At 47.0% G+C, this 20,427-nt stretch overlaps 1 protein-coding gene across 4 annotated transcripts in view; it reads right to left on the bottom strand.

Annotated features, from left to right (window-relative positions):
• Positions 1-84: 84 nt before the first annotated feature.
• Positions 85-20,427, bottom strand: part of Disc1 (DISC1 scaffold protein) — a 208,513-nt gene continuing 188,170 nt past the window's right edge. For 2 of the 4 annotated variants that reach the window (XM_028767739.1, XM_028767737.1), the window contains 2 exons: positions 9,500-9,617; positions 85-224 (listed from right to left, as the gene is read on the bottom strand). In XM_028767739.1, coding sequence (XP_028623572.1) covers positions 88-224; positions 9,500-9,617 — 255 coding nt within the window. In that variant the 3' untranslated portion in view covers positions 85-87. The remainder of the gene's footprint in view (positions 225-9,499; positions 9,618-20,427) is intronic. The other 2 variants (XM_028767738.1, XM_028767741.1) reach the window with 1 other exon arrangement.

Below are 20,427 nucleotides of genomic sequence, written 5' to 3' on the forward strand. Positions count from 1 at the left end.
CATAAGGTTTGCCCCTTCTCCAACTCCCCACTCCACCCTGATGCCATGTGGCACACCCCTGCCCAGCCCCCACTCCACACTCACACCTCAGGCCTCAGCTTCCTGAGTGCCAGCTGTCGAACAGGAAGCTGAGACCTCTCCTTCTGCCTCCTTTGTTGGCTGGAGCTGCAGGATCATGGCCTGTAGTGTTTCCTTCACCATCTGGAGCTCCCCCTGGAGAGACTGTAGACATTGTTAAGGAGTGCATAAGGAGGGGTTCCAGCTTCCCGCAGCCCCCACTGGGCCTGTGAGAGAGCAAGCCAGCCTCCGGAGAGCAGGTGGACACTGACATTTGAATCGCAGCTTCACACCCTTCCGAACTCCAGAGATTAAGCATTGGTGCAAATTTCCAACATTATTAACGTTCAAATTTTGGTTTTAAAACTTTGAAGAAAGACTCAGCCACCAAGCCGAAATAGATGTCTAACCCATCTCTCTGACTCTCAGTGAGGTGTGACAGTGTGGCCACAGAGCTCCTCAGTCCCCACACTGGGTGGGCAACTATCACATCAAAATGCTCTGATTGGAAAGGAAAGGTGCTTGAGATCAGAGTCTCCTCACAAAACCTAGCATATGGAACCACCGTAAGAGGGACCCTCAACATCAAGTGTGCATGCTCTTGACATTATGAGCCAGCTGGCTCAGTGTCAGGGACTGTGGTCCCTGCTCATGAGGGTCACTCCAGTCCCAAGTACAAAGCTCTTTAAAACTCTGTTTCTTCTGAATGGCTAACTTTGGATTCCACCTCACCCTGGGTTCCAGCTGTAGCCATTTGTCCAGTATAGAATAAAAGGCTTTTCCCATTAAAAGGCTCTTCCCCTATCTGGGTTGGTAGATTTGTTTCTTCTTGCATACATGGGCTATTCATTTCTTAATCTGTAAAGTGGTTTCCTCTGGGAAGAAAACAGCCACCAAGAACTCAGCAAGTGATAACACAGGACAGATAAGAGCTCCCTAGGAATCACTTCTGTAGACATTCAAGCAAAACATTTAACCAACAGTAGTCTTTCTGTCCCCACATAACCAGAGCCTCTGCCTCTTCCTTTTGGGCCACTGTCAAAACACCAAGAGTTGAGTTGAGACACCAAAGAACACAGCCTCATCGGGGAGAGACAATAGGAAAGGAGAAACAAGTTGATAGCGCCTGACTATGCTAAAGTCTTCAGGTGAGGTCAAGCCACCATGGGGTCACACATGGAGGAAGCTGGGTTTGGGGAGAGAGCAGAGACCAAGCAGGCCACAGGCCACCTGGACTGTAACGCTGTTCTCCACACGTTCAATGTCGACCAGGGTCCAAAGAGAGCCACACACCTGTGGGGTCTAATTAATAAAAATTTTAGAATAAATAACTCCTGGGGATCTTAGGAATTATGCAAATGAGCCTTTCCTAAACACACATGCCAATTCACCCTAGAAAGTTAGATACTTCTGGAAGTTTCAGCATGCTGTACGTGCACTCCCAGGATGGCCGCCATCTTTGCCTGAACCTGAGGGGAACGAGGGTAGTATGTGTAGAGCAAGAGAGGAAGGGCTCCAGTGAAGAGAGAGCCTTTGTGTTTTACTGTAGAAAGTTTTTTTTTTTCTCCATTCCTCCAGACCTCAGGAAAGATCTCATGATCTCTAGGGGGAAGAGAGGGAATCATGTGACTTCAGACAAGCCAAAATTGTGTCCCAGACTGAACACCAAGCTGCAGTTTGTCACAGGTCTGGTCTCTTGTAAGGGGCAAGCAGAATACACAGTGGTCCTGACAATGTCCTGGGCTCTGATTACCTTTGACACTGGTTTGGGCTCACACGGCACTTTAGACTCTGCCAAGTGATGACAGAGTCTTACAGGGAATGTGTCATGAAGCCAAAAGGTGTCACTCAGAAACTTCTGGGACCACAGAGCAAACTAAAAAAGGCTAAAGACAGAAAAACCACCAGAGGAAAAGACTAAATTATAAAATTAAATTAACACATCAGTTTCACACATAATAATTTCCATTATTGTACCGAAGAGTCAGTAAGATGGGATCCGAGAATGTGAGTCCCCTGGGAAGCTGGAAAAATTACATCATGTGTACTTAATTGTCCCATCTGTAAGATACAGACTCTCATAGCTTAGTCACAGAGGCAGGGGCCTAAGGTTGCATGTATGTGTGTGTGTGCATTTGTGTGTGAATGGTAAGTGTGTGTGTGTGTATGTGTGTGTGTATGTGTGCATTTGTGTGTGAATGTAAGTGTGTGTGTGTGTGTGTGTGTGTGTGAGAGAGAGAGAGAGAGAGAGAGAGAGAGAGAGAGCGCCTTTTGTAAGGCACCATGAGGCTTATGGCTTATTTCCCAGCACGATGCCTGAAAACATCATTTATAAAGCCTTTGGCATAAGAATCACTAACACAATTAAAATCACATTCATAGGGGCTTGAGAGATGGCCCAGAAGCTGAGAGCATTTGCAGAAATTTGCAATTCAAGAGAGAATTTTCAGAGAGATCTTGCAGGAGACTCTCCAGTTTAGTTCCCAGCACACACATCCTGGAGTCACATGCAACTCCAGATTCAGGGATGTGACACCCTTTCTGACCTCTACAGGTACCTGGAGTCATGTGCACATACCCAGACACACACACACACACACACACACACTTAAAAACAAAAACCAAATCTTTTAATAAAACATCATGCTCATATTTACAAAAGTTCATGCTCTCTCTCTCTCTCTCTCCCTCCCTCCCTCTCTCTCTCTCTCTGTGTGTGTGTGTGTGTGTATGTGTGTGTAAAATGGTTGATGTGTGCTGAAATTAAGAGTCCAGAATAAAACATGGAACTGGGGGCAGGCAGTTACAGAGCAGTTCTATGAAATAGTTTTGGAAGAAATACTCCAGAGATAAGAGCCATTTATGGCTAGAAAACTATTTCAGGAGGACACATGTGGTATCTTCCAGACAGTGGCCCTGGAAGGTAGACACTTAAGTCTCCCATGCCTTTCAGATGCCTGTGCATGCACATCATGCTTAAATCCATCTGCATGTCAGAGAAAACCTCACAACCGTGTCTGACTCTATGCTTCGGAGAAAGGAGTGTGCAGACAGGAATTCGCTCTTTTCTTCTCTCATTTAAAAGATTGACTGTTGCTTTGCCTCTACTGGGTGTCGGGTGTCCCCCTTCGCCTCCGGCAGCCAAGAATTGGCTCTTGGTGGTGTCTAAACACCTGACAGGGACAAGAGAGCCAACACAAAGTCATATGGACGGCATGTTGGCCATGCTGAGAGTTCCAGAGAGATGGCAGCACTTCAGCCAAGTACTGTTGCTGTCCCACAGAGGATCACTTAGGGACAAAGGGACTAATGAGGAGCCCAGGGCCGTGGAAAGACAGACGACTCTAATGGGGAAAGGTGCTGAGAATATCTCCCTGATAACCAATCTGAGCAAAGAATCCAGAAAGCAGGCTGCCTCATGCTGAGAGACGCCTCCGGGATGGTGTGTGGGGGAAGGGAAGGAGTACAGGACTCAACGGCTGTTTTGTTCGGAGACTGTCTCTTGCCATGTAGCTCAGGTCGGTCGGCCTTGCAGGGTTGTACCGCTAAGCTGGGCGTGAGGATTCAACTCTGGACTCAGTAAAGGAGAAGCTACAATGCACCACAAGAGAAACGTAATGGGAAATGGGCCGAGCTGCTGTTTAGAGGTCGAGGCTAGGGCTGTGCGCTTACGGCCCACACAAAACCACGCACCTGTAACATTGTCTCACTGATGTTGCTGTTCAGAGGACGAGGCTAGAGACGTGGACTTGGGGCCACACTAAACCATGCATTTGAAAAAAATATTTCTGTAACATTGTTTCACTGCTGTGCAGAAAAAAAAAATCAAACCATCTTTATAATCTAACCAGGATCATCTCCTTCCCCTCCCCCTTTCTTTGTCCTGTCTTTTTTCTCCTCTCCCCTCCCTTTCCTTTCTTCTTCTCCTTCTCCTCCTCCTCTTCCTTCTTTCTTTTTTTGACACAGGATCTCAACCATTCCTTGCTTCAAACTCACCATGAAGCTGAGGCTGCCCCTGAGCTTCTGACCCTCCTGCTTCCGCCTCTGTGTTCTAGGATCAGAGGTGCAAACCATCTATGCAGCCTTCTGAGTGTCAGGAATCAAACTCAGGAGCTTGTGCATTCTGGGCAAGTACGTTGCCAACTAAGCTCCAGCCTCAGCCTCAAAGGATCTTTAGGTTGCTGTGGACGGGAGCAAGGCTGCCATTGGATTTCAGCATCAGGAATACAGCAAGCTCCAGGTCAGGTCCATTGACACACATGACCATGGTTTATATCCAAGTGTGGAAGAAATCCAACCCCAGCTCTAGAACTGACTACATCCATGCAAGAACAAGTCCCCAAGCTGGCATGTGAGTCTCACAAAATCTAAACAGCTGGGTTCAGAGTCCCCAGAGCACTGCCACGCATCTGGGGTGTCTAAGCAAAGCATTCTATTAATGACCACACGTCAAGAAGACAGACACCCAGGCATCTTCCGACTACTTCTGGAACCCAAGGCCATATGCGTCACCTCAGGTTAGAGCACTCACAAGGCAAGCAGCTGATTTGTTGAAATGTCTATTTTGTTGACTAGACGTGAGTCTTCAGACCGCTGGGATGCAGTGGTCAGGCCACACTATCTGGGAAGGCAGCCGTTGGCAAAGGCCAGGAATTTTTTTATGGATTGTATGTTAGGAATGGAATGCTTCACCTTCGACGGGGGTTCCTAGCGGCCATTTTGACAGTTTAGGAAAAGTACAAAGGGTCTTCAGGGCCGGGAAGATATCTCAGTTGGTAAACACTGGATGTGCAAGCATGGAGACCTCAGTTCCACGACCTAAAAAAAGCCAGGCAGCGTGGCATATGTCACTGCAGTGCTGAGGAGGTAGAGATGGGGTGATTCCTGAGACTGGTTAACCAGCCAGGCTAGCTGAAGTAGCAGTTCCCAGGATCAGTGAAAGGCTTTGTCCTAAAAAAGTTGAGAGCAATTGAAGAAAACATCTGATACCAACCTCTGACCAAAATGTGCACATATACACAAAGATATAAATGTGCACACAGTAGGCCTTCAAGTCACCTGAACTGATCTACTTTACACTGCTATGTTTTTGGGGGAAGGGGATACTGGGAATTGAACCCATGGCTTTGCAGTCTAAGCAAGCATTTGACCACTGAGTTACAACCCCAGCTCTTCTTCTGTTGTATTTTCCCATCAATTGCTTTATTTATTTCCTTTATATCCCGATTAAAGCACCCCCCCCGTCTCTCCTCCACATGGCCCCTCCCACCCCCGCCTCTGAGAATCAGGAGTCTCAACTCTCTTTTTATATTTTATGTTGAGACAGAATCTCAGAAAGCTGCTAAGGCTAGCCTTGAACCTGAAAACCTCCTGCCTCACTCTCCCAGGTAGCTTGGGATTAAAGGCAATACATGATCCTTTGTAGCCAATGTGGACTACAGCAGAAAACTGACCAGTCAGGAGAAAAACCCTATCCATATCCAGGAAGTAGGCAAGCGTAGGGAATCATTTAGCAACCTGGGACTCCGCTTGGCTTGGGCTGTGCATACAGCTTTCTTCTAGCAATGTTCTAGGATTCTCATCTGCAAGTGCTACGCACATAATGCACACAACAATCTATTACCAACCTAGAACCCCCACCTGCCTGGAGCTGCAGGCGCTGTCCTCTCTGAACAATAAAATCAGTTTCTCATTTCCTTAACAACTATCCCACTAGGAGGGCCTAGATGGTTTTAGTTGCAGGTACAATAAAGCAAACTGTGTCCTCAAAGTGCACTTTCAGGGAGAATCCCCTATTTTCCATTGTAGGCCTATGCGTAATCTGGCATGCGTATGATTGACATCAGATGCATTGTGAGGAGAGACGACAGAGATGGATATATAACTTAAACCATGACGGTTAAAATAGAGAACACAAGCTACATCCTTAGTAACCAAATACCCCCCTCTTGATCCCTATAGAAAGAACCCTGAGATGACCACCAGGCCCCTTGTGGACCCACACTCATGATGTCTGCTGTCATTCTTGAACACACATTTTCCAGCCTGTGCTATCGCCTTTCTGTGAAGAAAGCACTCTTGGTACTTCTGCAAACCTGTATCTATTAACTTTGATGCTTTGAGTAAGATACAAAGGGCCTGGAGACACCTGACCCAGTCCCTTTCCACTGGTGACAAAGGGACCTCTGTGCACAGATAGACTGTGTCACCAACCTGATGCTGAGTTCACACTGTATCCCATGGGCAGCAGTGCCATCCTGCTCTGTGCACATTGTCTGCTCCAACTTTTTGTACCCAGACTTCAACAGAAGGGGGAAGGAACCACATGGCTGCCGCCCTCCATCAGCTGAGCATGACAGTGCCTCAGAGAGCAGCCTGCCTGGCTCTGCACTCTCCTACTGAAGATCTTCACAGATGTCCTTCCTGCACTTTGGTTATAGACGCAAAAGAGCATTTCCAAGGAGACAGGGCAATCACCCCTCGGCTCTGTTACCTTGGCTTCTTCAGGCTACACACTGGAAAGTGGAACCAGACAGGAGCCCTTTGGGGCTGTGGCGTTTATTCATGAGCCTGGATACATTTAGTTTCTGCGTGCCATCAAGACTAGCAAGACGAATCAACTGGGCACCGTGCATTTCCAATGAGCAGAGAGAATAGGCTCCCAAGAGGCTTCTGGACAGGGATGCAAATACCACGTAAATAGAATCAGCCTGGTCCCTGCTCATCCATGACTCAGCAGAGGCTGGCAGAACTGCCTGGGGCTTTGAAAGATGCCACAATACCATGTGCTTCCTCTCCTCCTATAGTGAGCTATGGAAGTCAAAGGAGAAAGAAAGGAGGGGGACAAAACCCTGCTTAACAATTCGCCAAGCCTAAAAGCTTTCCAGTGGAAGCCTTCTGAACGGGGAGGAACAGTTACACAGACTCAGAGGGATTTTGGAACGGAGCTGCTAATTAGAATCCAGAATCTGTGAAATCATACCTCAGGTTCAGACCACTGCTAATGGATCCCCAGCGTGCCTAGTGTGAAGTCACATCCCAATCCTCTCCCCAGAGGCACCTCTCTCCTCCCCACCGCCTGCTCTCCCAGTTAACCGAGAGCGGTCACCTCGGTTGATGGTTTGAATTGTTCACAATGCCTGTAACTCAGGAAGCCTGCCAGAAGGACAGAGCAGCAGCCTGTTCTCCTCAGTCCTCAGATCTGTCAGCCCAGCCTTCCTCTCCCACCCAGCAGGCTGCTGTAGCTCTGACACCGACAGACTGTGCAGGAACTGTTCAGAAGGTTTAGAAGCCCCTGCCATATTGCCTGTCCCCCAGCCCGCCCCTTCTGTGTATGGCACGCTGGTACATCGCCTGCTTTGCTCCTGCAGGTGTGTGGCATACGATAAGGCCCTACACTGGGAAGAATGGGAAGCCACAGCATCTGAGACTCAAGTCCTCCAGAAAGGTGTCCCCGGTTGGTTTACGTCAGCACATTCCACTGTGGACTTGGATTAAAAACCGAATCATCTGCTACACATGCGCAGTGGGTTCTGGCTGGGCGCCTAAGACGCCACCCTCACCGCGCGCTCCTCTTCTGTGTTATTAGTTGCGAGCTTTTCCTTTCAGCTGCACTCAGCACTGTGCCTTTGATCACAAACGAAAACACACACCAGCCAGAGCTTGGCTAGGGGATTCCTGCAGCCTCTTTGGATGCCTTGATAAATTCTAATGTGAAACAACAGCTTTTGTTTGTTACGGAACCCCACGGAGCATTGTGAACATGGCTTCCTGTCTTGGGCCCATTGTCATACTGGAATCCAAGTGCTACTTCAGATTAAAGACACACTCTGTATACTCTTCTCGCTCAGTGACACGGAACATGGTCCGGATTTCGGAGGAAAGTCGGGATAAATGTGTGTTGTGGTGTAGATGTTATCCAAGGAGAGGCTGACTCACTACCCAATCCAGTATTTTCTGCTCCTAGTGGCATGGTATGGAATGTCCTGGATGGACTCAAGGGCTTGAACATTTGTTCTCCGTGGTAGTGCTGTTTTGTGGGGTTGTGAAACCTTTAAGAGGCAGCTCCTGACTGGTGTAAACGGGTCATTAAAGATGGGTCCTGTGATGGTTTGTATATGCTTGGCCCAGGGAGTGGCACTATTAGGAGGTGTGGCCTTGGAGTAGGTTTGTCTCTGTGGGCATGGGCTGTCTGGAAGTCAGTCTTCTCTTAGAGGCCAGCAGATGAAGATGTAGAACTCTCAGCTCTTCCTGCACCATGGCTGCCTGGATGCTGCCATGTTCCCGCCTTGATGACAATGGACTGAACCTCTGAACCTGTAAGCCAGCCCAAATTAAATGCATCCTTATAAGAATTGCTTTGGTCATGGTGTTTGTTCACAGCAGTAAAACCCTAACTAAGACAGGTCTCAAGGGTCCTATGCCTGGTCTAATACCACCTACTTCTGGCCTGAGATCTCTACTTCTTGAGCCACCAAACATGTAAGAAGCTACATCATAAATTCCCAGCACCAGAGATGGCATCATCAGGTGCCACACCCTCCCACCATGACCTAGAACATGAGCCACGCCCCATTCGGCTGCACCAAGCCCTCCCCATACCGGCAGACCTGGGACAAACCCCACCACTACCACAGTCTTTGCTCTGTGTTATTACCTGGTAATAATCACTGTCCTATTTCATAGACACCATGACCCCTGGAAGAGTTCAAGTTCAAGTGATCTACACACACACTACCTCCTTCTCCGGCTTCCTGGAGCGACTGCATACTGCATCCTGGACTCCCTCCCCTAAGCTGTTTTTGGTTAGGGTGTTTTATCACAGCCCCTAGAAATAAAACTAGGACAGAATCTACCCACACTCTTCCAAAGAGCTCCCCAGTGACAAAGGTCATGGACACGTCGCCGGGGATGCATGCTTCTTGTTGTACACACAAGTTAGCCCATGTGTTGCTTTGATGTAGGTGTCTGTTGTGTGGCATAGAATACTGAGTTTAGTACAAGGAAATATGATTACCAGAACCAAGGAGGACTCTGTGAAGCCTAACCATGTGTATGTGTTAGATATCAGAAAGAAGGCACCCACGAAGGAAGGGCTAGTTTATACACCCCACTCTATGACCTGCAGAAGGCAGGACAAAAGACTTCAAAGAAGGCTTTAGAACTCTTGGTATTGAAAAGGACCTTAAGGAGGTGAGCCAGTAAAATTGCTTTCTTTCTGGTTCTTCTATGCCACAAAAACCCATCCTCGCACCCTCCAAAGCCTCCACTTGGCCTTGGTCTCCCTCTGTGCCTGTCCAGACTCTGTGGCTAACAGATGCAAAACGTGCCAGACTACAGATAACATCATCATCCAGTCGCCTTCACCTGCCGCGGCATGGGAAAGCGCTGTGTGTTTTGGACTTCCTTTTGCAAAGCAATTCTCGAAAGACGGAAAGGATATGAAAGAGGGCTTCGTCGTGACTGTGCATGGCCTTGTGAAGCTGATCTTCCAGGTGCAGGAGCCTCACGCCTATGGCTTCACACTTTTCTCCAACTTCAGCAGAAATGACGTGAGATTCCTGGTCAGAGAATGAGAGAAGACGCGTCAGTCAGCTACAGGGCACGCTGTGTGTACAGTCAGAATTGTGTGGACAGCAATCAGGGCTCCATGAGCAGCCATTGGCTGGCCATTCATCCCAGAGCTCCATGAGCAGCCATTGGCTGGCCATTCATCCCAAGGCTCCATGAGAAGCCATTGGCTGGCCATTCATCCCAGGGCTCCATGAGCAGCCATTGGCTGGCCATTCATCCCAGGCTTCTGTGCCTCAGTGGGAAACCGGAAGGAAATACTACTTCTCTCTTTAGAGAGTTCAAGAGCCAAGTTCAAGTCATAACTGAGGAATAAGCGGTGTGCACATAGGCCCGAGGGTCCCTGCCTTTCCCAGTCTGTTCAAAGCCTGACTTTAGCATGGAGGCTCCCCAGACGGATTTGTCCGAGGGAACCTGGGTTTTCCAGCTGAATTTTCAGACAATTCACAACATGGTAGAAAATGGTAACAAGCTTGGCAGAGGTTATCACCAGGAAGACTGGGCTTGCAGAGAAGGACAGAGGGATATTTCTTTAAGGGCGCTGGAATTTAACAGGCCACTCAGAATTTGTTTGGAAACCAGACTCAAGCCCCTGACAGCCAGACTCTGAAGGAGATTTATTCATTTGCTTATTTATTTACTTACATTTATTCATTCATTCTTGTGTGTGCATGGGAGTGTGCATGCTCATGTGTGTATAGGTATATTTGCATATGGGGGTATGCATACCCATGTGTGTCCATGTTTGGACACCAGAGGACAATCTCAGCCATCTTTGGGTGCCATCTACCTTGGGTTTTTTGTTTGTTTGCTTGTTTTTGTTTGTTTATTGAGGCAGTGTCTCTCATAGGTCTGGTTGGGCTAGGCTGGCTATCAGGAGAGCCCTGGGGACTCACCTGTCTCTGCTTCCCTACCTCAGGGAGTACAAGCATCTGCCACCATACCCGATTTGTTTATGTGGGTCCACCCCAATAGGAAAGAGGTGATGGTGTCTCCCAGGTCCCCACTGGTCAACAGGGTTGTGACAAGTATGGTTCAATGAACAAATAAGTGGATCTTGAAGCCCCCTGGTTCTGTAGTATTTCTTTGTCACAGTACATCTCACACAGGAGCAGGTACCACCTCAGCACATCCCACACACAAACAGGTGACTTCCCAGTGTATCCCACACAGGAGCAGGTGTCACCTCTATGTCACTTTCTTGCACAGAACCACTACACTGTAAGGTCTAAGCTGCGGCACCAGCTAGTCTAGGCTGTATTTCACTTGTCCCTCTGGACTCTCCTCACAACTAACCTTGACCAGGGTAGCCTGAGCTATCATCTTCTCCCCCTTCTCTTCCTGAAAGTACATGTTCTTCTGCCTTCCTCTAAATCCAGCCCTTCCTGCAAGGCCCCAAGCAAGCCTACCCTGTAGAGCATCATCTGAAACCTGAATTGTGTGAGCTGTGAACTCATTCACATATTGGCCATTGGCTGGCCACTCATCCCAGGGCTCCATGAGCAGCCATTGGCTGACCATTCATCCCAGGGCAGGGCTCCATGAGCAGCCATTGGCTGGCCATTCATCCCAGGGCAGGGCTCCATGAGCAGCCATTGGCTGGCCATTCATCCCAGCTCCATGAGCAGCCATTGGCTGGCCATTCATCCCAGGGCTCCATGAGCAGCCATTGGCTGGCCATTCATCCCAGGGAAGGGCTCCATGAGCAGCCATTGGCTGGCCATTCATCCCAGGGCTCCATGAGCAGCCATTGGCTGGCCATTCATCCCAGGGCAGGGCTCCATGAGCAGCTATTGGCTGGCCATTCATCCCAGGGCTCCATGAGCAGCACCTTGGGCTACAGAAGGCCACCAATTCTTAAAAATAATGAACAAGGTCAAGAAAACCAGAGAGTAGAGGATCCAAGAATAAAGGAGAAACTAAGAAAGCAATGGCTTAGAATTAAAATCGCAGTATGAAGATAATGTTCTCCCAGCTAAGTGTGAAAGACTTAGAAAGCCGATTAAAAGAATTTTGCATAGGAATTAAGGTTCTACATTCAGATTAAATGGACAGGCTGCTACAAAGACTGCGATTAATTGTTTCAGGATATTTGATCACACTGTGAAACCCAAGATTGTGTTATTTACTGAAAAAAAAAACCAACAACCTTGCTTCTGGTTGTGGTGTGGCTCAGCCCTTAGCACACACCTTTAATCCCAACAATGAAGGTAAAGTTAGTTTGTAGAAGGAACCACCCATGGTTGAAAGTGATGTCTAATTGAGTGGCAAAGTGATGATGAATCAGAGAGAGATTGACAGAAAAGGATATGCTCAACTCTCACAGGAAGAGAGAGGAAAAGGAAGCTACTTAAGGGGCAGTACAGAGAGAGAGGAGGCAGTTTTACTGGGACAGCTGTACAGAGACAGATTGAAGAGAGAGAACAAGCTAGACACAGGTGAAGACAGCATGAGCCAGAGAATGAGAAGGATCCAGAAGATTAGAACAGATTGCCAAAGTTAGTATGAGGCCAAACAGAGCAATTCAGAAGATGCTGAGAGACGGAAGCCAGATTGAACCAGTCATTGTGGAAACCTGTTTGAGCCAAACCAGCTCAGTTGAACCAGCCAGCCAGAGTTCAGAAAGAACTAGAAGAGGTGAGTTTATTCAGCAGCAAGTCTCAGAGGCTGACAATATTCTAGGCCTAGATTAGATATTGTACAGAAGCTAGAAGCTTCCAGGACTAGGCCTAGGTTAGCAGACAGAGGCAGTAAGACTCAGAGACTACAACTACAGCAGAATAAGCATTAATTTTACAGCTAACATCTACCTATGACACAAAAGTGCTCAAGCCTGGTGGTGCTGTTCCAGGTCCTTAGATATCATGAATGGTGTGCTAGCATAAGAACTTAGGAATATGAGTCAAATCCAGATACATGCCTTGACATCACAGGAATACCAGTCAAATTCAGATACATTCATTCACTCTGGAACACTTCACAGTCTATATGCCCAACAACGGACAATTCTTTAATAAAACAGTGCTAATGGAAACTATAAATAGTGGAGAAATCTCATGCAATGAAACCATCTGAATATACATATGTGTGTGTGTGTGTGTGTGTGTGTGTGTGTGTGTGTGTGTGTGTGTGAGAGAGAGAGAGAGAGAGAGAGAGAGAGAGAGAGAGAGAGAGAGAAGTATAGGTCATTTCTAGGTAGAATCCTCAAAAAGACATGCCACAGTGAGTCCAACATACTTGATTATAATAGGACCATGGCCCTTACTTCCACTGGCTTTGGGAGAATAGCCCCTATGGTGCACATTCAATGTGACAGGAGACACACATTGTGAGAGGCAGGAGAAAGAACATGGCTGCTGTTTCCCATCTTGGTGTTTCCCATCCTTGGTGTGTGTTGGCTGCCTGAAAGGAGGATAAAGTTGATGCCTCAATAGTGATACCTTCCTGGTGCTGAGTGTGTGTGCACCCTCTACAAGCGTCTGGCTTCTCACTAACTGTAGCTCCACCCCCAGCCCTCCAGGCTGTTGTCTCAACTCTGCCCCCAGGCTGTTGTCTCAGTTCTGCCCCCTCCCAGCTGCACCCCACTCCAGGAGAGGAGTCCAGCTGTCCCAGCAAGAAGGAAGAGGCTTTGTTGAGAACTGCACACCAGTTTCTCCTTTGATGCATTTCTTTCCATCGTTAAGAACTCATCAATAGTTAAGAATAAAGGAGACAGAAGCTACGAAGACTTCAGTCTCCTTCCTTTAAAATAAAGGAGACTTTCTTTTCAACTAAGTTAGTTGTCCTTCAAGAAATCTCCCAGAAACACTGAAAAGCCCATGTAAGCCAAGATGGAGAATTATAAGACACACATGTTGGCTGGAGGTCCCACCAGGGATGGAACTGCCTGAGGCACAAGCCCCTCTGAAACTATTAAATATAGGTATCAACAAACAGCCGACCCAGACAGAGGTTCTGAGGGCCTCCCAGGCCTCCCATGAGAGTCCTCACTCCCAGGACAGAGTGTTCCAGGGTCACAGGAGCTATCAATCATCATTTCTAAGGAAAATGCATCAAAGAATCAAATGATCTTGGTACCAAGACTGGTCTCTCCTATTCCACCTCAGGGTAACACAGAGCCCACTCTGAGTTCCTGAGGGAGTCAGCTCCTAGAAGGGAGGGGGCAGGGCACTCCCTCCAAGGCTAAAGTCTACATGGACCAGAAGCGGGCCCAGCACCCCAGCAATGTCTGCAATGCATCAGACATAAAGAAAACCTGTATGACTGATACTTGATGATTAAAATTATCACAACACCCCCTACCTCTTCTCAGAACTCTTGGCTGAGTTGGACTTTCTCAGAATCAATAGTTCTAAGGATAATTTAGTGTGGTTTGTATCAAAGCATCTTTGAAAAAAAAAAACAAAAACAAAAAACGGTCCTGTAAGTCCTCCTGTAATTTGTCCCTTGAGCAATCTTTCAGCAATTCAAATTGTTATTTTATTTTTTTACTTTTGTGATCACTTCAAGTGTCATTTACCCAGAGGGGTGACTGGTTTTCCCTGTGGGTCAGAATGAACAAGAATCCACAGATGGTAAACAGCCTCGTGGTCCAGCTCTTCCCCTCCTGGCGTGGCTCCACCCCTGTTCTTGAACCCTTGTGACCCCTCTCCCTTGAATGCTTTCATCAGGAAGCCCTGTCTATACAAACTCTGAGGATCTGCTGTCTATCTTCTCCCACCAGGCTCTAATAGACCAACATTCTGACATCTCTGCAGCCCCAGAAGCAGAACCCGCTGTGGCCCTCAAAGGCAGCCCCCAGCCAATGCCTGTTGAGCTCTTCTTCTCCCAGGTGCTAAGGGTTAGATTTGTTTTATTCCTGTAAGAGTGTTGTGGGAAAGACTGAGTCCCCAGTATGGCAGGTATCTAGGCCGCCAGGTGCTGCCCTTAGAAGGGGTTAATGCTGGTGTCTGATGTTACTCTACTGTCGGGAGACTGCTATAAAAAGTGCAAGCCTGAGGCTCTCTGGCTTCCTGTATCATCACGTGATTTGCTCTGCCTGATGTAATACCACTTAGTGTGGAAATAGAGCCACAGGGTTCCTCACCAGAGGCCAAACAATGGGGCTGCCTGACCCTGAACCTTTAGACTTGCTGTGAACTAAATATACCTCTCTTCTTTATAAAGTATCCAGCCTCAGGCACTGGGTGACAGCAACAGAATATAAGCAAATGCAGAAAGTCTTGAAGAAGCTTTGCTGTGTCTTAGACTGTACTAGCCAGACAATGCCCTCAAGCTGGTGGGCAGAGCCAGAGAAAGAAGTCTTTTTCCAAACATCAAATGCCTGTTTGTGTACAGTCCAAAATAAGCTGTTGGGGTGATCACCATGCCTCTGGGACAACTGTTAGCCTTAAATGACCAAAACGGAATTTTATGAACACATATACATGCACATGGACACATACATGCACATATGTGTTAAAATGGAATCTGTCTCAATGTTGGGGTGAACTTTCCTTACATTGTATTAAGGCATGTCTCTGTATTTTCAGTTATTAATTCTGTGCCAGCAGAGACCTGAGTTCTGACAGAATTCTGGGATTGTCATTTCTATAACCCATCACTGTGTTTTCAATGTGTAAATGTTCCTCCTTCCACAACTGTCCAAAAGATGAAGGTCAGGCAGCTTTCAATGCCTTAGGCAACCAGAGATGGGGCAGGCGTTATCTTACTGCTGATTGGTTACAGTAAAGAGCTGACAGCCAATAACTAGGGCAGGAAGTATGGAATGGAACATCCGGGCAGGCGCAGATGCAGGAGGGATGCAAGCAGAGGCAAAGAATCAAAGGAGACAAGGAAGAAGAAGAAAAGGGAGGCCAGAGTGGAGCAGGGGGATAAAGAGCTAGCCACGTGCAGGGACATGGGCCACGTGCAGGGACACAGGCCACTTGCGGGGATACAGGCCAGAAGAGTTAGGATAAATTAGAAGTGAGCTGAGAGACATCCCCAGCTAAAGGCAATCAGCTTTAAACTACATAGAAGTCTCCATGCTTTGTTTAAGCTTACTTCAGGTGGCTCCTTGAAAGCCCTGTAATATGTCTGCAGGTGGGGACAGGTCCTTGTCTCCACTTAGGGTTAATCCTGTGGGACAGGTCAAAGACCTGGCTGGTGGCCACCCCATGGAAGGTGGGCTTACCTTACTTTAGGAGTCTGGACCGGGTCTACCCTGTGGAAGGTGGGTTCACTTCAAGATAATAGACTTTTTTCTCCCTAGAATTCCTGTCTCCGAGTACAGCACCCTTGAGGTACACTGGGTCTGTAGGGTGTTCTGAGCCATGCTGTTTTGCCTTTCCCCTGTCTTTTTCTTGTGGTTGCTGGCCAGGGTCTACATGTGCTTTAAAATTCCCTAACTAATGCTTTAGGCTTCCTTCTCTTTCCTTAAAGTCCGTCTGTGCCGATGGGCAACCATACCATGTCCATGCTTGCTCCATTTCCCTCCCTGTAAGACTTACAGCTTACCTGCCAAAGTGAAGGGGTTTTCCTTTTAAACATTAACAAATTGTCTGTATGCTTTCATTTGAGTGCATTCTCTGTCCCTAAGCCGGTTTGTATCTGTTCTTAATTTTTTTTTTAATGAAACTTAAGAACCCTAAGAAAGAACCCCCAATTTCTCCGGTAAGGTGTGATGGCTTTTCTGGGGTGCCTGTGATGACTTGTTTCCTACCGTGTAACTCTTTAATCAGAAGATTCCTTTTCCTGTACTCCTAGACAGCATCATGTGACATATGCATACATACATGCATATACTTATGCACACACACACCACCACCACCACCATCACCACCTTTTATTGACCTCGGAAGATGCCCTGTAATCTCACAGGCAGTCCCCCATGGATACAGTTCAGTATTAAACTACATCATCATCATTTGCAAGTCACCTCGTGATCAAACCTGCAGGCTTGAATGCCTCCCGATAAACCCTACCAGCTGTGTGGAAATAGAGCCGATGTTAGATTTCTGTCCTGCTCCCCCAGACCAAGAAACCTGGTGTAAGACAGAAAGCAGGACTCCTTTGATGAGCAGAACATGCTCATGACAACAATTTTTCCAATCCACAGACCCAGATCCGGTGGCTGGCATGATGTTGACCCATGTGCATGATGGAAACACCACTCACTCCGTGCCCAGCATCCCTGAGGGCTTTTATATGTTGCCACATCTCCCATAAGGATGGTTAGAACCTTGGCTAGAACATTTGGGAAACATCAACATTTGGAAGTTTTGAACTGGAGTTCCTATGTCAGGGAATACATAATAATGGGTATTTGGATGAGCATTTGTTAACAGTGTCAGGCTGTACTACAGCAAGAGAAAGTCTTGTGAACTACTGTAATTCTGAATATATGACACTTTGGGAAGGCCACTGAAGTCATTGTTAGGTGGGGCAAGCTCTATGCCTGCCAGTACTACGTAGAAAAAGCCTCACAGAACACATGGTTTCAGAAATGTCACCATCGGTGGAGACCCCCTGCAAACTCAAGCAGACAGGCCATCCCTTGGGCTATACACCGTATTGAGGGAGATTAAATAATTTCTCGGATTGTTCTCAAAAGCCATTCTAAGGCAGAGTGAGACACTGGAGTCAACCAAGTGAATCAGAAAAATCTTGTAACTAAATAACAAATCAACTATCACAAGGATTTGACAGGTCTGTGCTCATACAGGAAGTCATATAGGCTGACCTAGGGCTGGATTCCAAAACCACTGCCAACCTCTACTGGTGGGGGTGGTGGTAGTCATGTATGTGTGTTTGTGTGTCTGTATTTGTGTGTGTGCATTTGTGTGTGTGTGCATTTGTGTGTGTGTGCATGTGTGTGTTTGTGTGTGTGTTTGTGTGTGTCTGTGTGTGCATTTGTGTGTGTGCATATGTATGTCTGTGTGTGTGTGCATATGTATGTCTGTGTGTGTGTCTGTGTGTGTGTGCATTTGTGTGTGTGCTTGTCTCTGTGTGTGTCTATGTGTGTGTATGTATGTGTCTGTGTGTGTGTTTGTGTGTGTCTGTGTGTGCATTTGTATGTGTGCATGTGTATGTCTGTGTGTGTCTGTGTGTGTATCTGTGTGTGCATTTGTGTGTGCCCATTTGTGTGTATGTGCTTGTCTGTGTGTATCTGTGTGCATGTGTTTCTGTGGATGCATGTGTCTGTGTGTGTGTGTGCATTTGTGTGTGTTGCATGTGTATGTCTGAGTGTGCATTTGTGTGTGCATGTTTGCATGTATGTGCCTGTCTCTGTGTGTCTGTGTGCATGTGTTTCTGTTGATGTGTGTGGATATGTGTGTGTGTGTGTTTGAGGGTTGATGGGCAAGAACATAATCTCCTGCCTGAGCTTCCATCTTGTTTACTGTCCCCTGACATAGCTCAGCCAGCTCATACATGCCCCCTATTTTCCTCAGCCATGTAATAAGGTTTCTGTGATAGCCACCTTTCCACAAAAAAAAAAAAATCTCATTCTTCTAGTCAGGGAAAGACAGGTAACTGAGGAGACTTTTCCAATAGCTGGCAAGCCATCTGTATCTAGGAGTTGCCAGGCTATGACACTATCCAAAACACTGCACACACACACACACACACACACACACACACACACACACACACACACATATTTACAACCCAGAATTCGATTTGAGCCCCAGGATGCCTGCTCTGTTGCTAGGTCTCATTACCTCTCCTACAGCTTGAGGTAAACCAGATACGACTACCACCATGCAGGAGCTTAGTGGATGTGCCGAGGCCTTTCTCCGGCTTACTATTGCAGTCACAGCCTCTGGGCTGTTTTCCAGAATAGTTTCTATGCAAATGCATTCCATGGATGCTCTATGGTCTGGATCTTCTCTTCAAAAATACAGTCTTCATAAAAAATCATTCCCTCAGACAACTGCCTGTCCGGCACACGATGGGTATCTATCGCATCTATTTGAAATAGATCCTGTGATAAGCTTTACTTTCCACACCCATGCTGAGAGCTACAGTTGCTGTGTAAATTCCATTAAGCAAAGAGGCACACATTGAGACTCCAAGGGTGCATCTTTATTATACTAGAGAGTAGAAACATTCATCTAAATTCCACATTGTATGGTCACACCCTGAGTGGGTGGGCTTCTCTTTTAAAAGCATCCAGATGTCTGTAGGGGCAGAAGGCATCTGAATCATTTAGACCTCTTTAGGTCTAAGTTGTCTTCAAGTACCCTCTGCTCACTCAAAGCAGGCTTTGAGATGCAAGTGTATGACAAACCTGTTCGGTTTCATTTAGTGTTCAACAGAACCAAAAAACAGAACCAAAACCTTCCCTAGCAGGGACACAGCCTGACGGCACAGTGAGAACAGGCCTTTTCACCCAGTGGACATGAAGGACCTGGGAAACTGCCTTTTGTGTGGCAGGATTATTCAGGAGGGGTTGGACTGCTTCCCCTCAACACGCTGGACTGGGGCATCAAAGTTGAGCAAAGCAGGGACTAGCACATGGCCCAGTGAGTGAAATGCCTGCTGCACAAGCACAGGACCCATGTAAAGGGCCAGGTGTGCTGGTGTGCACTCTTCACACCAGTGCTGGGGAGGAGAGATGGCTCAGTGGTTAAGAGCACTCACTGTCCTTCCAGAGAACCCAAGTTGGGCACTCACATAAAGCAGCTCACAATTACCCACAACCTCAACTTCAGGGGATCTGACATGTTCTTCTGCCTTCTGTGGATACCCTCATGTGAGTGGCACACAGAGACATACAAATAAAAATAAATCTTTTAAAGCATTTTTTCTAAAAGAAGAAAGTGTAGACAGAATACAGCTGAGGACTCCTCCGTGGGAATAAGTTCCAAGACATCTGTGGTTAAGGATTCCAACTGGCAGAGTAAGGCAGACAGACCTAGGAGAACAGGACCAAGTGCCACTTGTCACCCATGTGTGCTCTGAGTCTTAAAAACGTGAACTTCCGAGTGTAATACAAACAAACCTGTGTGACAATAAGACCCTGAGAGTGACCTTTTTCAAAGGTGAGCCTTCCCGGAGTCTGAATGTTGCCGTCCCAACCGGCTCTGCTTTGTTCGGTAGCCATGGTACCTGCAGCTTGCCGGGAGATAATGGCACTTAGGCTGATGGGGCCTGCCCCTTGTGAGACACTGTGGTAGCCCCTGGATGGAGGAGAGTAAGAGCCATTTTTCTTTCTCATACGGTAACTCTACCTTCTCAGGAACTGCCCCTGACTTATGTCAGAGAGATGAGGCCAGCTTTGTTATGAATAGTGTCCCCATGAATATATGAATAGAAAAAGTAGATGGTGGATAGAAAAACAGATGACCAGTATAGACAGACAGAAAGGCATTAAACTATTAATTGGGAAGGAAGGGATAGCAAGACAAATGTGTGTGTGTGTGCATACATGTAAATATATGTGTGTGTACATATATATATGTGTGTGTACACATATACATAGACATACACACATATGTGTTTTATTACATATACATACATATACATATACATACATATACATATACATACATATACATATACATACACATACATACACATACATATACATATATATATATATGTTAAGACAAATTTCTGCTCACCAGGCCTCTTGTCTGTTCTAGCCTGGATAGTTAGTCCTGGCTTACAACTAGCCTCTGGAAGACAGGAAAATCCTGTCTTTAACTGCCCTGATCCTGTTGAGGAATTAGATGGGCCTAGGTCTGATGAAGGATGGTGTATAAGTCCACTTCTAGAAATGAGAAACCCTGCAGGGGGAAAAGTCTCTCAGCCGCC

This window comes from Grammomys surdaster, unplaced genomic scaffold (genome assembly GCF_004785775.1).
Source record: "Grammomys surdaster isolate TR1022 unplaced genomic scaffold, NIH_TR_1.0 181, whole genome shotgun sequence".
In the NCBI taxonomy this organism is placed as follows: Eukaryota; Metazoa; Chordata; class Mammalia; order Rodentia; family Muridae; genus Grammomys; species Grammomys surdaster.